The sequence below is a fragment of the Phyllobates terribilis genome, unplaced genomic scaffold (genome assembly GCF_046119375.1).
Source record: "Phyllobates terribilis strain yellow unplaced genomic scaffold, ASM4611937v1 Scaffold_3__8_contigs__length_932513732, whole genome shotgun sequence".
Lineage (NCBI taxonomy): Eukaryota > Metazoa > Chordata > Amphibia > Anura > Dendrobatidae > Phyllobates > Phyllobates terribilis.
In genome coordinates this window covers 836,675,703-836,692,268 of record NW_027362763.1, presented here as the reverse complement: position 1 = coordinate 836,692,268, position 16,566 = coordinate 836,675,703, and the positions used below count along the sequence as shown (strand labels likewise).

At 44.4% G+C, this 16,566-nt stretch overlaps 1 protein-coding gene across 3 annotated transcripts in view; it reads right to left on the bottom strand.

The window, feature by feature from the left end:
* Positions 1-16,566, bottom strand: part of RALGAPA2 (Ral GTPase activating protein catalytic subunit alpha 2) — a 330,418-nt gene that overhangs the window by 25,085 nt on the left and 288,767 nt on the right. For all 3 annotated transcript variants that reach the window (XM_073672456.1, XM_073672457.1, XM_073672458.1), the window contains one exon: positions 1,579-1,700. In XM_073672456.1, the coding sequence (XP_073528557.1) occupies positions 1,579-1,700 (122 nt within the window). The remainder of the gene's footprint in view (positions 1-1,578; positions 1,701-16,566) is intronic.

Genomic DNA, 16,566 nt, shown 5'->3' with positions numbered 1-16,566 from the left:
GCTGACACCGCTGGGATGGCACCAGCACAGGAGGGGAGTATACACTTTTTCAAGAAGGGGTTGTCCCAGTAGTGGACAATTCCTTTAAGTTGATCGCAGCTCTTGTGGCTGACTACACGCAATTCCTGCCGGCCAAGACGTGCTGGAGGAGCAGAGGCCGTTGTAGCAAAGTTTTGGAATAGGATGTGCACTATGTGGATATGGACGTTCGGAAAGTAACCACCTGCTGATGGCAATTATTCTCACATCCTCATACATGTTCTTAGCTCTAATACCACCATGTGCTAAATATCATACTGTTGTAAGCCGTTCCATGTATCATACTACACCTAACCCAATAGAAAATGTTCACCTGGCTTCTTTGTCTTGTGAAACCCTACTCCAAATTTGTCCATGTGCGTTACTCTTGAATGTATATAATATATATTAGCTTTATAAGCCTTGACCTGAAAACAAGAATATACAGAGACATTCAAAGAACATATACCAGGTCAGCAGCAAATAACTCTGCCTGCAATATAAGGACATGGCCATAAACGTGTAGAAAGAAGCAGCAGAGAAAAAGCTACGTACTTAATAAACTCGGCAGGAGGCCAAACACAAGGGAATAATGCTGGTTCCCAATTGACCCACAGTTCCATTAAAATGTGAAAACGATAAAAGCAAAGATGACATATAAAACATTGCGCTCACATTTGTTTCCAGCTGATTTGAGAAACAATAAGACCTTACAATTGTCCTATAGGCATCACCCAAGCATTCCGGCTTCATTAATCCCTGACCTTGGTGGCTGGGCAGAATAATCCCTGTTTAGCATTAGCAGAAACGACTTCTACTGTGATGGCCAATCTGTCCTCTACATCCAAACCCGAAGAAAGGCAAGGGGAAATGTAGGCTTTTCTCTTTGGCAACATACCTTCTTTAGCGCTTGATTTAAGTTGTAGACTACCAGCAAAAGAAAGCAAAAATAAGCTTGCTAGATAAAGAGGTTTAAAATAAAAAAATAAAAAACTGGAAAAAGATAATAAATGTTGTGCTATAGGATATAAGGAAGATCCCCACTAATTACTGAAACAAAGTTGCCAAAGTGCTTTTTCTGATAAAACATAATAAAAGATAACATTATGGGTCCTGCAATAACCAGTGTGGGGAGCTACAGAGCAGAATGTATACTGATTATATACGGAGCCCTGAAGTGGAACCTGCAACCAGAGTGGTATATTTTGAACTATATATGTGATATTCACTTTAAACTCCTGGACAAAAAAACTAACAAATATAATTTTGTAACTGCATGGTATTAACAAGAGTATTTTCTGATATTTTCAGTTGTACCAAGTTTTTTTTCAGCACTCCAATTTGGGATTTCAAAAGGAGAAGCAGGAGGGTATAAAGAAGAACTCCATCCAAAAAGACCACAACCTAGGTTGTTTTTGTTTCAGATTTAATAAACTGATTGGATTCTCTGTTGCTCTAACAAGTATATCAAAAGTGCTTTATTGGCCATTATGGGAAAAACAGAATTATAATAATGTCCAAAAATAATCTATATAGATCTCTACAGATCGCAATACTCACCTAAGCCAACCAGAGAGTAACTGGGGGTCGGAGAGAACACTTGAGCAGCAAAGTCTTCAAACGTCATCACCTCTCTGTGGTTCTGAATTATTGCTTCAAGGTATAGAGCCCTTTCCTCGTAGCTGGAGTGATTAAGTTAAGGATACATCAAGGATAGATCAAAGCAACCGCAAAAAAGTTACAATGCAGTGAAGGGTTTAGACAGCAATTATATTTACATAGCGATCTGGGGAAAAAAAAGTGGAACAAAAATGTATATAAAAACAAGCCAAACTCCATACCACAGAACAGATGAATACAAAAAAAAATCCATTAAAACATAATATTATATTAGACATCACATATAAAAAGACACTTTATACTACATAACTTTGTGAAATTATTATAATTTTCAGAATCTTAGTTTTAAATTTTCAAATCTGTTAAGCAAAAAAATCAAACTTTATTTTCTTTTTTAATATATTCAGGTTGTTACATCAAATGCTTTGGTGGAAATGAAAAACTATTTTGTTACACAAAAGGTGAAATTATATAACATTATAACACATTATTTCAGCAGCCGGACAAGCAGCTGAGTGAGAAGTAAATGCAGCGTACGGCCTCTTGTCTGGGCAGCTTTATGTGCTGCTGATGCTGCTGTGGTCATTACTGGCTGAACTAGTTAATGAATTAGCTTCCAAACTTGCTTGGAGAGGAGACACACGCCCAAACTCTTTTCTAAGGGGAACGAATGATGCCATTCACAGCTCATTACAAGCATGCTTATTCTGCTCAGAGCTTGGCTGTTGCCAGGGATCCACGCTGCACATTGCCACAGCAAGCCTCTGGTCCTGTAAGCAGCGGGATACAAGGCTTGAGTGGCCGTCTGGCGGGCAAGCACTCTGACACTAAGCTGGCACGTGCTGGAACAGCAGGAGCAGGCTACTGCGTGACAAATTACTGAAAGAGCCCAGCTAAACTTATGTCAGATTGCCACCTGAGCCACGGACCTCTGCGGGCCTGCCATCTTTCTACAATTCATCGGTCAACTTTTTTTTTCTGCATTCTGCTCAAAGGGTCGGTTTAAAGATGTATCACCTATTAAATACCCTGTTTAATATACACAACCCCACTCCAACCAAGCTAGAAATCTGTATCTACCATCTCTCTGCATATGCCTTGTATCTATCCACCTACTTCAGATTTATCCAACCCATATCGATCCATCCATTCATCTATCCGCCTCATATCCAAGTACCCATCCATTTACTTGCCATCTACTTCATACTGTATCTCTTCTAAATGTAGTAACTGAATCTCATAATACATATATACATGTACACACACATATATATTTATTATACACACATACATACACACATCTACATACACTCACAAATATATATATATATACACACACATATACACGTTATATATATATAAACACACACACACACATTATATGTGTATATATATATATACACACACACACACACACACACACATATGTGTGTGTGTATATACATCTTTTAAAATATACCGTATATATGTAACATTCTCATCTACCACGCAGTTTACTACAGTACCTTTCCATTAGCACATGCATTTCCCTAATGTCAAGACTCTCAGCAATGCAGTGATCTGTCCATGGTGCTGAAATAGACACACAGTCATGGTAAAAGCAGAGATATTAAAGTATTTAATACTTTTATTTACAAACATAGCAGGGCACCAATCACGCAAACAGGTTATGAAAATGCATAGAGAGAATGCACATTTATCACACACGGCAATGGAGTTATACAAAACAACTGATTCTTTTATAAGCTGCTTAAGCTAAATATTGTAGAAATCCTCAACAGCATCTGCTAGTCAGATTTTGTCTTTTTTTTTTTTCTTTTTTTAATTAAAGAAAAAAAAAGCAGCATAATTTATCAATGGGGGTTAGCGGAGCAGTGCGCCTGAATACGCCTGTTTGAAGGAGGAGAACTTTTGTGTGACTGAGCTGCTCATTCAGCGGTGCAGTCAAAGGAATTCTAAGGTGCTCGGTCTCAACGCCAATAATAAAAGTAAATTAAAATGCTTCTTCAGAAAAAAAAAAGGGCTTCAAAGCTTTTTATTTCAACTTCATTCTTTATCATCACTGAACGATTCCTCAACCTTCCGCCCGAATTTACAGACTAGAAGAGCACAACATTAACATTCCACTTTTCACATTGCTATGGCTCCATTTTATTAAAATAATTTACATGTGAACGTGGAATATTCTTCAACACATCAGAAAACAAAGATGACAGGGGAGAGCTGACTGAAGGAAAAAAAAACATTAATCGCAAAAATGCTAATTTATTCTAATGTACACCTGTTCGATGATACGGAAACGGAGACAACAAGGGTCGGAAAAATAAAAGAATCAAATTATTTTCTATATTGGAAGGTAAACAATCACTGGGAGGCAGGAAAAGGGCCGGAATAAAGCTGCACTCCAGTATTTCAAAGGGCCGGAGTCTAAAAGGAAACAAATGAAGATTATAAATTAGCTGACATTCCAATAATTTATACAGGCGGTTCAGATTAGATAGGACAGTCAGTTTCTAGATTGCTTTAGCACTAGACTGGGATATCTGTCTATATGGACCATAGAGAAATATATGGACCATAGACAGAGAAAGCCACTGTCTTAAAGCTCATGCATGCCCTTATACTCTGGTTTACAGCTCAGCTTCATTAGTACAGAGCTGGGATCTGTGACTCCAGCTTAGCTACAATGCCTACAGTGAGGAGTCTGTGGTAGTCTTAGACACACCCCAGCCTCATTAGTCCAGGTTGTCACTTTCTCCTTCCCTCTGCAGCTCTGCCATCTCAGATTGGTTGCTGTATGGAAACACATATTTATCACAGGCACTCCAGGTAATCAGTACATGGAGTGTCAATTTTTATTACAGTCATTGTAAGAATTATTATAAAGTACAGAGAGTACCAGAGACAAAATGATTATCAGTTAACTGCCACACAGAGTACTGAGGCTTAGTGACCCTAAGGGGTTCTCTGTGGTATGGATGAAATAGGAAGGTCCTTTCCTGATGCTTTTCTGATAACCACAGTGAAGAGCTACAACACCAGTCTACTGATTTTCATACAATGATGCAGGAAAAAAAGAAAAAAAAACTATTCAGTCAGTTCTTAGAGGGTCCTATCGAGAACTTCTGCAAAAAGATAGGGAATGTACATTTCTGATACCAGTGATAGGTAGATTAATTGGTTTTAAGTTACAACATTTATACGTGCTAATAAAAGCATTTTTATTTCATTGCACTTAGGGGGCAAAAAGCGCTTTTAAAGAAGAATCCATCACTTAGGACACCCCTCTGTTGGACAGAGAGGACAGTCACAAAGAAAGAGCTGCACTCAGGGGCATAACAATCGTGTTTGCAGAGGGTGCAACCGAGCTGGTGCAAGAGGGGGCACCAATGTCAGCGCCTATTTCACCTGGATGACTATGCTCAGATGTATATTCAGCTGAAATATATTGTAACGCAGCTACCTGCTGGCTCCCTACACTGCAATACACGCCTCTGGTCAATCAGAAGCTGGCAGTCGACGTGCCCGTCACAGGTGGTGTATGACAAAGACGTCATATGCCTCCCATAGCTGACACACCGGAGTCAGCTGCTGGCCTTCTGAGTTGGCTATGGAAGAGGACCGCGCACGTCATGAGAGTGGGGGAAGGCAAGAAGTTTTTTTTTTTTTTTGTTTAAATCTGTTGGCGAAGAGTCGAAGTGTGGCAGAATATGAAACATTATAACAGGAAGGGACCCAGGATGGGTGGACATTATTACAGGAAGGGGCCCAGGATTGGGGGGAAATTACTACAGGAAGGGGGACATTATACCAGGAAGGGGCCTAGGATGGGGAACATTACTACATGGGGGAAGGTAAACACGCTTGTCTTTATAGGTTCTAGCATGCTACAATGGCCCATTCAGCTGCCCAAATCAAATTTTTCACTGGTGGCACTTGTTATTCCATGCTGTCAGTCAGTCTGTAATTCCACTGTTAGCCTGCAGCAGCAGAGCTATAAGGAAGAAGATGTCCCATAATGATGTATTTATAGGATGGATAGTTACATTCTATTGGGTGGAAAGACAGATTTTGGTAAGAACTTACCTGTAAAATCCTTTTCAGCGAAGGAAGGAAGGGAGACACAGATTCTCTACTTCGTGGGTAGGCGGAGCCCCATAGGATAGTCACCTCAGATTGGAAAATGACGACCGGCCCCTCCAGTATATAGGCTCCTCCTACTCCCATGTTCATCAGTCCGTACACAAGCTAAGGAACAGCAGACCAACCAGCAGAACAACATATCCCCTTCTGAAATTTCAGAAATGAGAGAAAACAGGTTATGTAATAGAAACACACAGTCTTAGGCATACCCCATTGGACCTGACAACTGTGTAGAGCTGGCGAAACTGGAAGGAGAGCCGTAGAGCGCTAAACCCAGTCCAGAAGATCGACATCAGGAAGGAGACGCGCTGCATCTAGAAACACAACAACACACTTCTGCCCTGGGAGGGTGCTGTGTCTCCCTTCCTTCCTTCGCTGAAAAGGATTTTACAGGTAAGTTCTTACCAAAATCCGTCTTTCAGCAGCAGAAGGGAAGGAAGGGAGACACAGATTCTCTATTTCGTGGGACGTCCTAAAGCAGTACCTACTTAAGGGTGGGAAATAGAGGCAGAAGCTTCCATACCCCAAAACTTAGGCAAGAGCGCAAACCGCGCTAAATAATGGAAAACTAAATAAAGGGATAACTTAAATTACCGCCGCCTGCAGGACCCTGCGTCCCAGGGCCGCATCGGCTGAAGCACTTACGTCCACCTTATAAAACTTAGTAAAGGTGTGAATGGAGCGCCAGGTGGCCGCCCGGCAGAGCTGCGCTGCCGAGGCCCCCTGACGAAAAGCCCACGATGAGCCAATGGCTCTCGTGGAATGAGCTTTAACTTTAACCGGACAAGGCTCGCCCTTGAGCCGGTACGCTTCCAGGATAGCTGAACGGATCCACCGAGCTATCGGGTCTTTGGAAGCACGTTGACCACGCCGACGACCTGCCGGAATTACAAAACGAGAGTCCGACTTCCGAAAACCTTGAGTGATCGTAAGATAGAACTTCAATGCCCGCACTAAGTCCAACGAGTGCAAGGCCCGCTCCCTTGGATTCTTAGGTCCTGGACAAAGCGAAGGCAACACAATGTCCTGATTAATGTGGAATTGTGACACTACCTTAGGCAAAAAATCTTCACGAGTACGAAGCACCACGCGAAAAAATTCCAGGAAAGGAGGTAAGCAAGAAAGTGCTGCCAATTCCGATACCCTTCTCAAAGAGGTGACTGCCACCAAGAAGGCCACCTTCCAAGAAAGTAGTAAAAGTTTAGCAGAATCCATAGGCTCAAAAGGCCTATGCTGAAGGGCTTCCAGGACTAGATTAAGCCGCCATGGAGCCACAACTGCCCTCCGTGGCGGAAACTGACGTGCTACTCCGCGAAAAAAAGAACGAACATCCCTGCGAGAGGCAATAGCCTTCCTAAAAAGTGCGGAAAGAGCAGAAGCCTGTCCCCGCACCGTACTTACTGCCAAACCCCTGGCCAGACTAGATTGCAGAAAGGCCAAGAAGTTGGGGATGGAAAAAACCCTCGGGTTTCTTGAGGATCCAGAACACCATGAATAGAAAGACTCCCAAGTTCTGTGATAAATCCTGGACGTAGCTGGACTCCGGGCTGCCCGCAAGGTAGCAATGACCTCGGGCGAAAAACCGCGACGGGTCAAGATCTCGGTCTCAAGAGCCACGCCGTCAAACGAAGGGACCTCAGGTCCGTATGACGAATGGGCCCCTGAGTGAGCAAGTCCGGGCGAAGGGGCAGCGGAAACGGAGGTGCCGCCTGAAGAGACACCAGCGTCGAATACCATGTCCTCCGCGGCCAGTCTGGTGCTATCAGAATTATTAATACCCCTTCGAGTTTGATCCGTCGGATCACCAGAGGCAGTAAGGATATCGGCGGAAACGCATAGATCAGCTTGAACTGACCCCACGGGGCCACTAAAGCATCCACCGCCACCGCCTCCGGGTCCCTGTACCTGGACATGAACGTCGGAACCCTGGCGTTCAGCCTGGATGCCATCAAGTCCACCTGAGGAGTCCCCCAACGGGAACACAGCAGAGAAAACACTTCTGGATGGAGACTCCATTCCTCAGGGTCCACTTGCTCGCGACTGAGGAAGTCCGCCGAGATATTCAACACCCCTGGAATGTGAATTGCAGAAATTGCTGGAACTTTGGACTCGGCCCAGACCAGGATTCGAGAGACCTCCGACATGAGACTGGAACTCCTCGTCCCGCCTTGGTGGTTGATGTACACGACAGCCGTAGCGTTGTCCGACTGGATCCGGACCGGTAGACCGCTTAATAAGACCGTCCAATGTTGGAGGCAGAGAAATATTGCTTTCAACTCCAAAATGTTGATCGGGAGAGAAGACTCCTTTGGCAACCAGACCCCCTGAATCCAGAGGTCGTTCCAAACTCCCCCCCAGCCTGTCCGGCTGGCATCGGTTGTCACCACCGACCATCTCGGGGGAAGGAAGGATTTCCCCACGGATAGAGTCTCCGGACGTAACCACCATCCAAGAGACTCTCGCACCCTGCGGGAGATAATGACCGAGCGATCCAGAGAAGTTAGCGATCGATCCCAATGAGTCAGAATAAGGTTTTGGAGATCCCGGGAATGAAATTGTGCAAACGGTACTGCTTCCATAGTTGCCACCATTTGACCCAGAAGGCACATGCATTCCCGAAGGGACATTGACAGCGCCGACCTCATAGCCTGGACCAGAAGACGAAGGTTCGTCTGTTTGACAGGGGGCAGGGACACAACTGCCCGAACTGTATCGAACTGCATCCCCAGGAAAAGAATGGACTGTGCTGGCTCCAATGACGATTTCTTCCAATTGATCAGCCACCCGAAGTCCATCAGGTACTGAAGGGAGAGATCGCGAGCCGTTATTGCCTCCTCTGCTGTGGGTGACACTATGAACAGGTCGTCCAGGTAGGGGAGGATCGTAACCCCCTGTCTTCGAAGAAGCGCCATGAGAGGAGCCAGAATTTTTGTAAAAACCCTGGGAGCTGAGGTGAACCCGAAGGGTAGGGCCATAAACTGGTAATGGGCTTGACCTATAGCGAAACGCAAGAAACGCTGGTGAGCCCTGCCGATAGGGATATGCAAATAGGCGTCGCGGATGTCTATCGACACCAAGAAATCGTACTGCGACAGGGTCGCTATCACCGATCGGAGAGACTCCATGCGGAACTTCCGTGTCTGGACGTAAATATTCAAATCCCTGAGATCCAGCACCGGACGAAACTTGTCCTCCTTTTTGGGGACCACAAAAAGGTTGGAATAAAAACCCTTTCCCTGGTCTTCTGGAGGAACCTGAACCACCACACCCTGCTGTAGGAGAGATTCGACCTCCTGAAACAGTGCGGCAGCCAGTCTTGGCACGGACGGAATGCCCGTCAGACGAAACCTGTCTGGAGGTAGAGAATGAAACTCTATGAAATAGCCTGCCGACATAACCCGTGTCACCCAGGCATCTGCTATGTGGGATGCCCAGATCGACCCGAATTGTAGCAGACGACCTCCCACCCGAGAGCCCTCGGGGGGATCCCTGGCGTCAGTCAGCCTTAGCGGACTTTTTATCAACCTCCCGTCTGTCCTGACGGGACCGTTGCTTCCAGGGAGTACGAGATTTCTGGGCGGATCTGCCGGAGGATGAGGGACGACCCAATCTCCAAGAAGGCTGACTGAATCGCCCCCTGGCCCGAAAGGACCGAAGACCTCTGCCGGGCCCTGTCCTGCTGGCTGTGGATGCCACTGCCTTTTTCCCAGGCAGAGTAACATCCTTAGCTTTAGCTTTGGCAATTAGTTCCGAAAGATCTGAACCAAAGAGCTGACCGCCCTTATATGCCAGACTAAGCAATCCCTGTTTAGATACCGCATCTCCGGTCCACTGTTTAAGCCACAGAGCTCTTCTAATCGTGACTGCCGAAGCCTGAGCCCTGGATAGAATTGAAGCAGTGTCCAGTACTGCATCTCTGCCATAACACATAGCTTCTTCCATTCGCTGAAAAAGCTTTTCCACTTCTGAACGCGAAGTCCCATCCTGCCACGCCGCACGCAGCTGATCCAACCACCGCAGAGAAGCCTCACCGGCCCACATGGCCCCCAAGGCCGCTTGGAAACCATGACCTGCGGCTTCATAGATGGATTTCGCCGCTGACTCCGATCTTCTGTCCAAAGGATCCTGAAGATTGGCTCTCCCTTTAACAGGAAGCAGGGAAGACTTGGTCAGCTGAGACAGAGATATATCCACCTCAGGAGAGGGAACCCAATTAATAACCATCTCCTTGGCACAGGGATATAGGGCATCAAAAAATCGCGTTCCTCGGAAGCGTTTATCCGGACACTGACGCTCCTTCTCCACCGCTTCGTTAAGTTCCTCATGCGCAGGTAATGTAGAACGAACACGGCGCGTCTTCTGATACAGACGGGCCGACCTAGACGGTCTTGTCGGCTCTTCAGACAGCTCTAATACTTCCCGCATGTCCTTAATAAGCCCATCTACACGACCTGAAAGAGAAACAGAGCGATCCTGTTGATCCTCCTCTTCGGACTCAGAAATTTCATCAACCGAATCTGTTGGTGAATCCGAAGCCTCTGATGCGCTCTGCGAGGGAGACAACGCCACCATAGTCTTGTGGCGCTTTTTACCTCGTGGCATTGGGTGTGATCTAGCGGACACCCACGTCCCAGGAGACTAGAGAGACTATCAATGGAGCGAGTGAGCGCCTCCACTTTAACATCACTGAGCGTTGAACTTGATGTAGTAGAAGGCCTGAGTGTATCAGAGGCGTGCGACTGAACCTGAAACTGATCAGGAGACCGATCCGCACTCCCAGGCCCCTGATCCGACATGCCACCCACACCAGATGCCAGGATGTACAACAAGGATGGCAAAAAAAGTGTAAAAGCTGCACAGCCTGTTTTCAAAACTCACTCTTTTTTTTTTTTTTATATATGCGTCAGGCTCTGAGGGGTTAAAGCTCACCCTTAGAAAAGAGCTACCCCAGAAAGCCGAGCAAAAATCAATAGGGGGAAACTCCCTTAAACACCATGTGTATCCCCTAAAGTTCCACTTTTTCAGAAGGGGTTAACATCACAGCAACTATAATACTACGCTGCCTAAAAGGTCAGTGAAGTAAATAGCTTTAGGAGAGAAAGCGGCAGTGCTCACGAGGACTCCTAATAGGTAGCCGAAGTGACAGCACTGACAAAGAACCCCTGCCAGAGGCAGAGGGGGTACTGCGGCGACCGCTCCTCCTGAGTGTGTCGCTTCACTTTTTTTTTTTTTTTATATATATGCGTCAGGCTCTGAAGGGTTAAAGCTCACTCTTAGAAAAGAGCTACCCCAGAAATGCCGAGCAAAAAATCAAAGGGAGAAATTCCCTTAAACACCATGTGTTTCCCCTAAAGCTCCACTTGTTCAGAAGGGGTTAACATCACAGCAATTATAATACTACGCTGCCTAAAAAGGTCAGTGGAGTAAATAGCTTTAGGAGGGAAAGCGGCAGTGCTCACGAGGACTCCTAACAGGTAGCCGAAGTGACAGCACTGACAACGAACCTCTGCCAGAGGCAGAGGGGACTCACCGGTACTGCGGCGACCGCTCCTCCTGAGTGTGTGGACGGACGGACGGGGAGCAGAGAGCAGGAGATGCCGCTGGACGCCGGAGGGAGAAGCAGGGACTGCCAGCGCGTGCTCAACCAAGCACTTCCTGTCTAAGTAATGACGGCAGGAAGCCAGGAGACGCTAAGCCACGCCCCCACTAGGCCACGCCCGCTAGACCACGCCCCCCACCAAAGCCCGCGCTTATTCAAAAAACGAGGGCAGAAAACTTCCTACCTCTATGAAGGCAGGAAGCAAGTCAATAAAAGCAAGGAAACGCGCGCAAATACAGGGAGCTTCCTGCCTCAATGAAGGCAGGAAGCAAAAACGAAAAAGCATGCGCAAATAAAAAATAAAAATTACTGGCCTCCGTCTCTGCTCCCCAGTCAAGGCAGCGTCTGAAATAGACAAGAAACACACAGGCAGTACACTTGCCGTAGCCGTCAAAGATACTCTTTAGACCAAAGAGCACTTACCCGGCTGAACGCCACAGGGATCCTCAGGGATGTGTGGCGCCATGGCCCTTTGCTCCCCCCCTATGGCGGAGCACGCAGGGACCCTCTCAGATGTGTGGTGTGCGCCTCCGACAGGGAGCGCCCTGTATCCCCCGGGGCCGGCAGGCATAAGTGGGAACCTCCTCAAGGGGTACACAGAGCTGCCAGGGGAGGGTCAGGGGTCTCAGCAGCGCCGAGACCCCTAGAGACCTCTAGACCACGGGGGGTCCAGGACTCGCTGGATATAAAATAAACTCTTCTGAGGAGCTGCCGAAGCAGCGACTATCCTCTGAGACCTCAGATAAAAAGACTGATGAACATGGGAGTAGGAGGAGCCTATATACTGGAGGGGCCGGTCGTCATTTTCCAATCTGAGGTGACTATCCTATGGGGCTCCGCCTACCCACGAAGTAGAGAATCTGTGTCTCCCTTCCTTCCCTTCTGCTGCTGAAAAACACTTTAAATTTATTAAACCTTTATGTCACTATATGTACATAGCTTTATATTGTGGGATCAAGCACACAGTACACGAACAGTGAAATGTTAGCAACAAGAAATGTATTCATGCTGCACGATAAAGACTATGTTTAAAGACTCAATAACCGGTGGATGAAGAAGTAATGTTTCTGTATGGTTATACGCGTGACTTACTGTAGGTTTGCAATCCTATACTTTCACATTAAGGCTCTTCAATTTCAAAAGTTTTAGGGGACTTTTCAGAAGCACCAGAAACGTAAATCATACAGTTGTGGTTACAAATGGAACTGAATGGCTGACACAGCAACTAATCCCAATAGCCAAAGATGTGACAGGAGCAAAAAAAAAAAAATAAGCAACATACAATGTACTGTGCTGTAATTCTACAGAATTTCTCAATAATGGACATAAAATAATTAGAGTAAATGGAAAGGTTTTAAAGAAAAAAAAAAAGAGAGAAAAGGGACAGACTATAAATTAGGAATGACAGTGCACACCCGACAGCCTATGACTTTTCAGTTTACATATCTTCTAAACAAGACAAATTCAGTTCAGGCCCCAATTTGGATTACAGTTATTTTTTTTCTTTTACAATGACCTAAAACCTGAGCTTGGTGCACTTATACCTAATTAATGATCACTGCAGTTGCAGAAAATGTGGTCATTAATTAGTTCTTTCTCCTGCTGAAATGCTCAAAAGGCTGGCAGACAAGACAGCAGCAGGTACTGTACATATAGGAGCAATTTTGCTGGTTAGCAACAATGGAGGAAGTCTACAGGAAATCTGGCTGCCCGACCTTTGAAAAACAAACAGTGATACGCTCTATACAAAGATACTATCCAGAACAAACCATGCCACAGAAGCAAACCTGCTCAGGTAATAAAAAGTGGTCAAGGGAAGAATCACTTATTTATGGACAGATAATATAAGTGACGACTCAACTAAGGTCAAATTTCAGAAAATGGCAGGGGTTAAATACCCAAACTCAGCTTTAACATTTTCTCTCTCTGAAAATTGCTCTGCAAGACAGTCGCTACTGCTGTAGTCAAGGTGATGGAGACTGCCTGGACTTTAATCTACCCCCTTCAACCCATCTGATCTCTTTCCAGAAACTGTGCCGACACCTAATATTAGATGACAGTAAGGACTTCACTGTGGAGCAGATGGGCACTAGCTGATGACATTTACCATGGCACAGCCTTCCTGCCCACTCCATTCTGCTGTGCCAGGGAATGAGGCCAGAATATTAATTTATGGGCACTATATGTTAGCAAACATTGGGACATTAATAAAGTATGTCCTAACAATCATCGCACCATCATGGAATATGCAACTATGGCTGATTGAGTCACCTCATTCCAAGGTTGGTGATTTTTATTGTACATAAAACACTGATTTTCATCACTGTGTGTTGGATCAGATTTTCATCAATCTTTAGTCAGTGTGCCAGTTTTCACGGATAAAAAAAATAAAATAAAAATGCTAATTTTCTCCTATTACAATGTTAATCACAGACAGCACATGGACTGCACACTGATGCCATCCGTGTGCGGACTATGATTTTTATGGACCTGCAGACTTGCTTGGGCGATTTTGATCCTTGACATGGATTAAAAACAGACAGGTCTCTGATTTTTCACAGACCTGTAAACAGTCCCATCGACTATAATGGGTACATGTTCTACCCATGAAAATCCCATATAGAACGTGTACATGACTCATGGATGTCTGCATTGGGCCTAAATTAAAAGTTCCCACGGTAGGCTTACACCACAACTAATATTAGGGCAGGAATGTGATCAATAAAGTGTGTATCATTGCTATTAGGATGGAAATGCAGAGTTCTTAAAAATCCTGGCTCATGTCTAAATGTAGGTTGCAATTGCCCCAAATCTTGACGTTTTCACAGGCAGGGTTAATTTAGAGGTCTCGGCAGCTCTCCTGATGAAAAACGGACAAACTTTTACTATACTAATGAAGATAAAATAACTAACTAGCTGTACCATTATTTGCTATGGCACCAGATACCACGATCAAGTGATTCGTGAACATGTGAAATAAATGCCTATGGTCAATAGATAATGAATTCAGGCGAGACGAGCATTTAGGAGTCAGTCCAGTTATTAGATTAGAAAGTTTTTAAGATGAAGACGTCATATGAAGAAGTGGCAGGTCACGGAAGCTCAGAATTTCTCACTGGTTAACGAAAATGTGAATTTTCCCTTTAATTGCCATAAAAATGGAAAAACAAGAAAAACAGAGGTGAACCTTACATGACCTCCCTGTAATGCATGGTATTCTCTCATTCAAATCATCTAAAGACAAGCCAAAAAACACTAAAAATGGACATTAAAAGAAAGAAACATCTTCAAGTCTGATTGCCAAAAGATAATTAGCCATTAGATGGTGCAATTAAGAAAAGTATTTTATTAAAAGCCCAAAGAAAAGCCATTAATACAATGTCATCAAGCTTTTCTTTTCTGAGTAGCGATGACAATTATTTGTAATATGTTAACCTTTGTCTGCACATTTTAGGTTCTCCAAAAGTCAAGGTAAACTTTCTGCATTAGTATGATTGCTCCACAACTGAAAAGTTCAAGGTCAAGGATGATCTAGTGACCATCTCCAAAGGTCTGAAATGACTGGGAGCTCATCAGAGACCTGATTTCTCAGAGAAGAACCATGAAAGCGCATCATGATAATGCTGTTAATACTTGTGACTCCAAAGTAACCAAACTGCCAAAATAGAAAAAGAAATGAAACACTAAGGTCAGGATTCATCAAGCAGCTCTTGCCATAATTCTGTCGTAAAACTGCATGAAAGGTTACAAAACTTCTACGTAACTTGAAGTTGCACAAAAATGTTGCAACTTTTGCCGTTTTAACCCAGGACTCAACCAGCTCTGCATACTTTTGGAAAAGTGGCTGTAGCTCTGACAGGGTGTGACTAAGAGCACCCAACAAATCCACCCTAATTTAAGACACAAAGAAAATTACGACAGAAATGTTTCCCATTGCCCGGCTGGCGTACATGTCTCGCAGTGGAAAGACATGGAAAATCCATTTAGAAGCGAATGTCTCTTAATGAATGTGGCGCATCTTATTCCAGCGTTCCCGTCATTAAGACTGAGGCACTAAACATCGTCTTAATGAATCAGTGTTTAGGTCTACACATGGAGGTTGTGGTCATGACCTGGATATCTCTACAAGAACGCTTTCACACTTTGTTTTCCAGTGTTCATCTTCGGTAAACGTCACTAGGTTTTGCCAATGTTGGTCCCTGACGGATGCCATTGTATAGGCATATAGTGGTACTAGTGTCACATGAACAAGGTATACTTTTGTTTACTGGATGCTTCGCTATTCTTTAGAACAGAGAAGAGGCATAACAACATATACCAACCAGGTGAAGGCCACAAGGACATTGTAATGGCCTGTCGGGTCAATGTCAAGTTATAGAATCTGTTTCTATGGGAGTAATGGAAACATCTGCACTCGACTGTGTTGCATTTATTGGTGCACTTACGCCTAGCCTCAAGACCCCCGACACAAAAGGTTTACATGGAAATAATGCATAGATCACCCTAATTTGTAATTAGTAATCTTCATTTAAATCATAAAATGGTATCAAAACACAGCCTATCTTAAGTCTAACTACATAATCTAATAATTGTAATGATCGCTGTTGATCACTTATTGCTGTAGTATAATTCTGTCCCCATATAATCACGTGCGCCATAAAATTAACTTTTGTTTGTGGGACACCCCCTTTAAGATTATGGTACAAACTGGCTCGCCAAACCAAGGCAAAACTATTCAGACTTTTCCTATTTGTATTATCTATTTATAAAATGCAAAAAATACAGTGAAGGTATCTCAAGAAGATACATATGGAATTCTAAGAAAGCTCTTTAAAGCACCCGTGAATACTGCAAAGTATTCTTGATTCAGCTTGAGCATCTCAGAAAATGAAGTAGAAAAACGATGCAGGCCTAGGAGCAATCAATGGTTGAATGTGATCCATTTTCTCATTTTGTCTGAAAAGCCTCATATAAAGCTTAAGTCACTTTCTCTATCAAGTAAGGTGGCTGTGCGTGCTTTCTGTGTGAAATTCTCAAGCCTGTAACACAAATGACCACATTACCAGCGCATGCAGCCGAACAGCTGGGTCTCACATAGTAGCTCTCAAATCAAAACTCCAGGGTCAACAGCACAAAATCCAATAGAAATAACAGGGAGCAGGCAATGGAAACTCAATAATCAATTA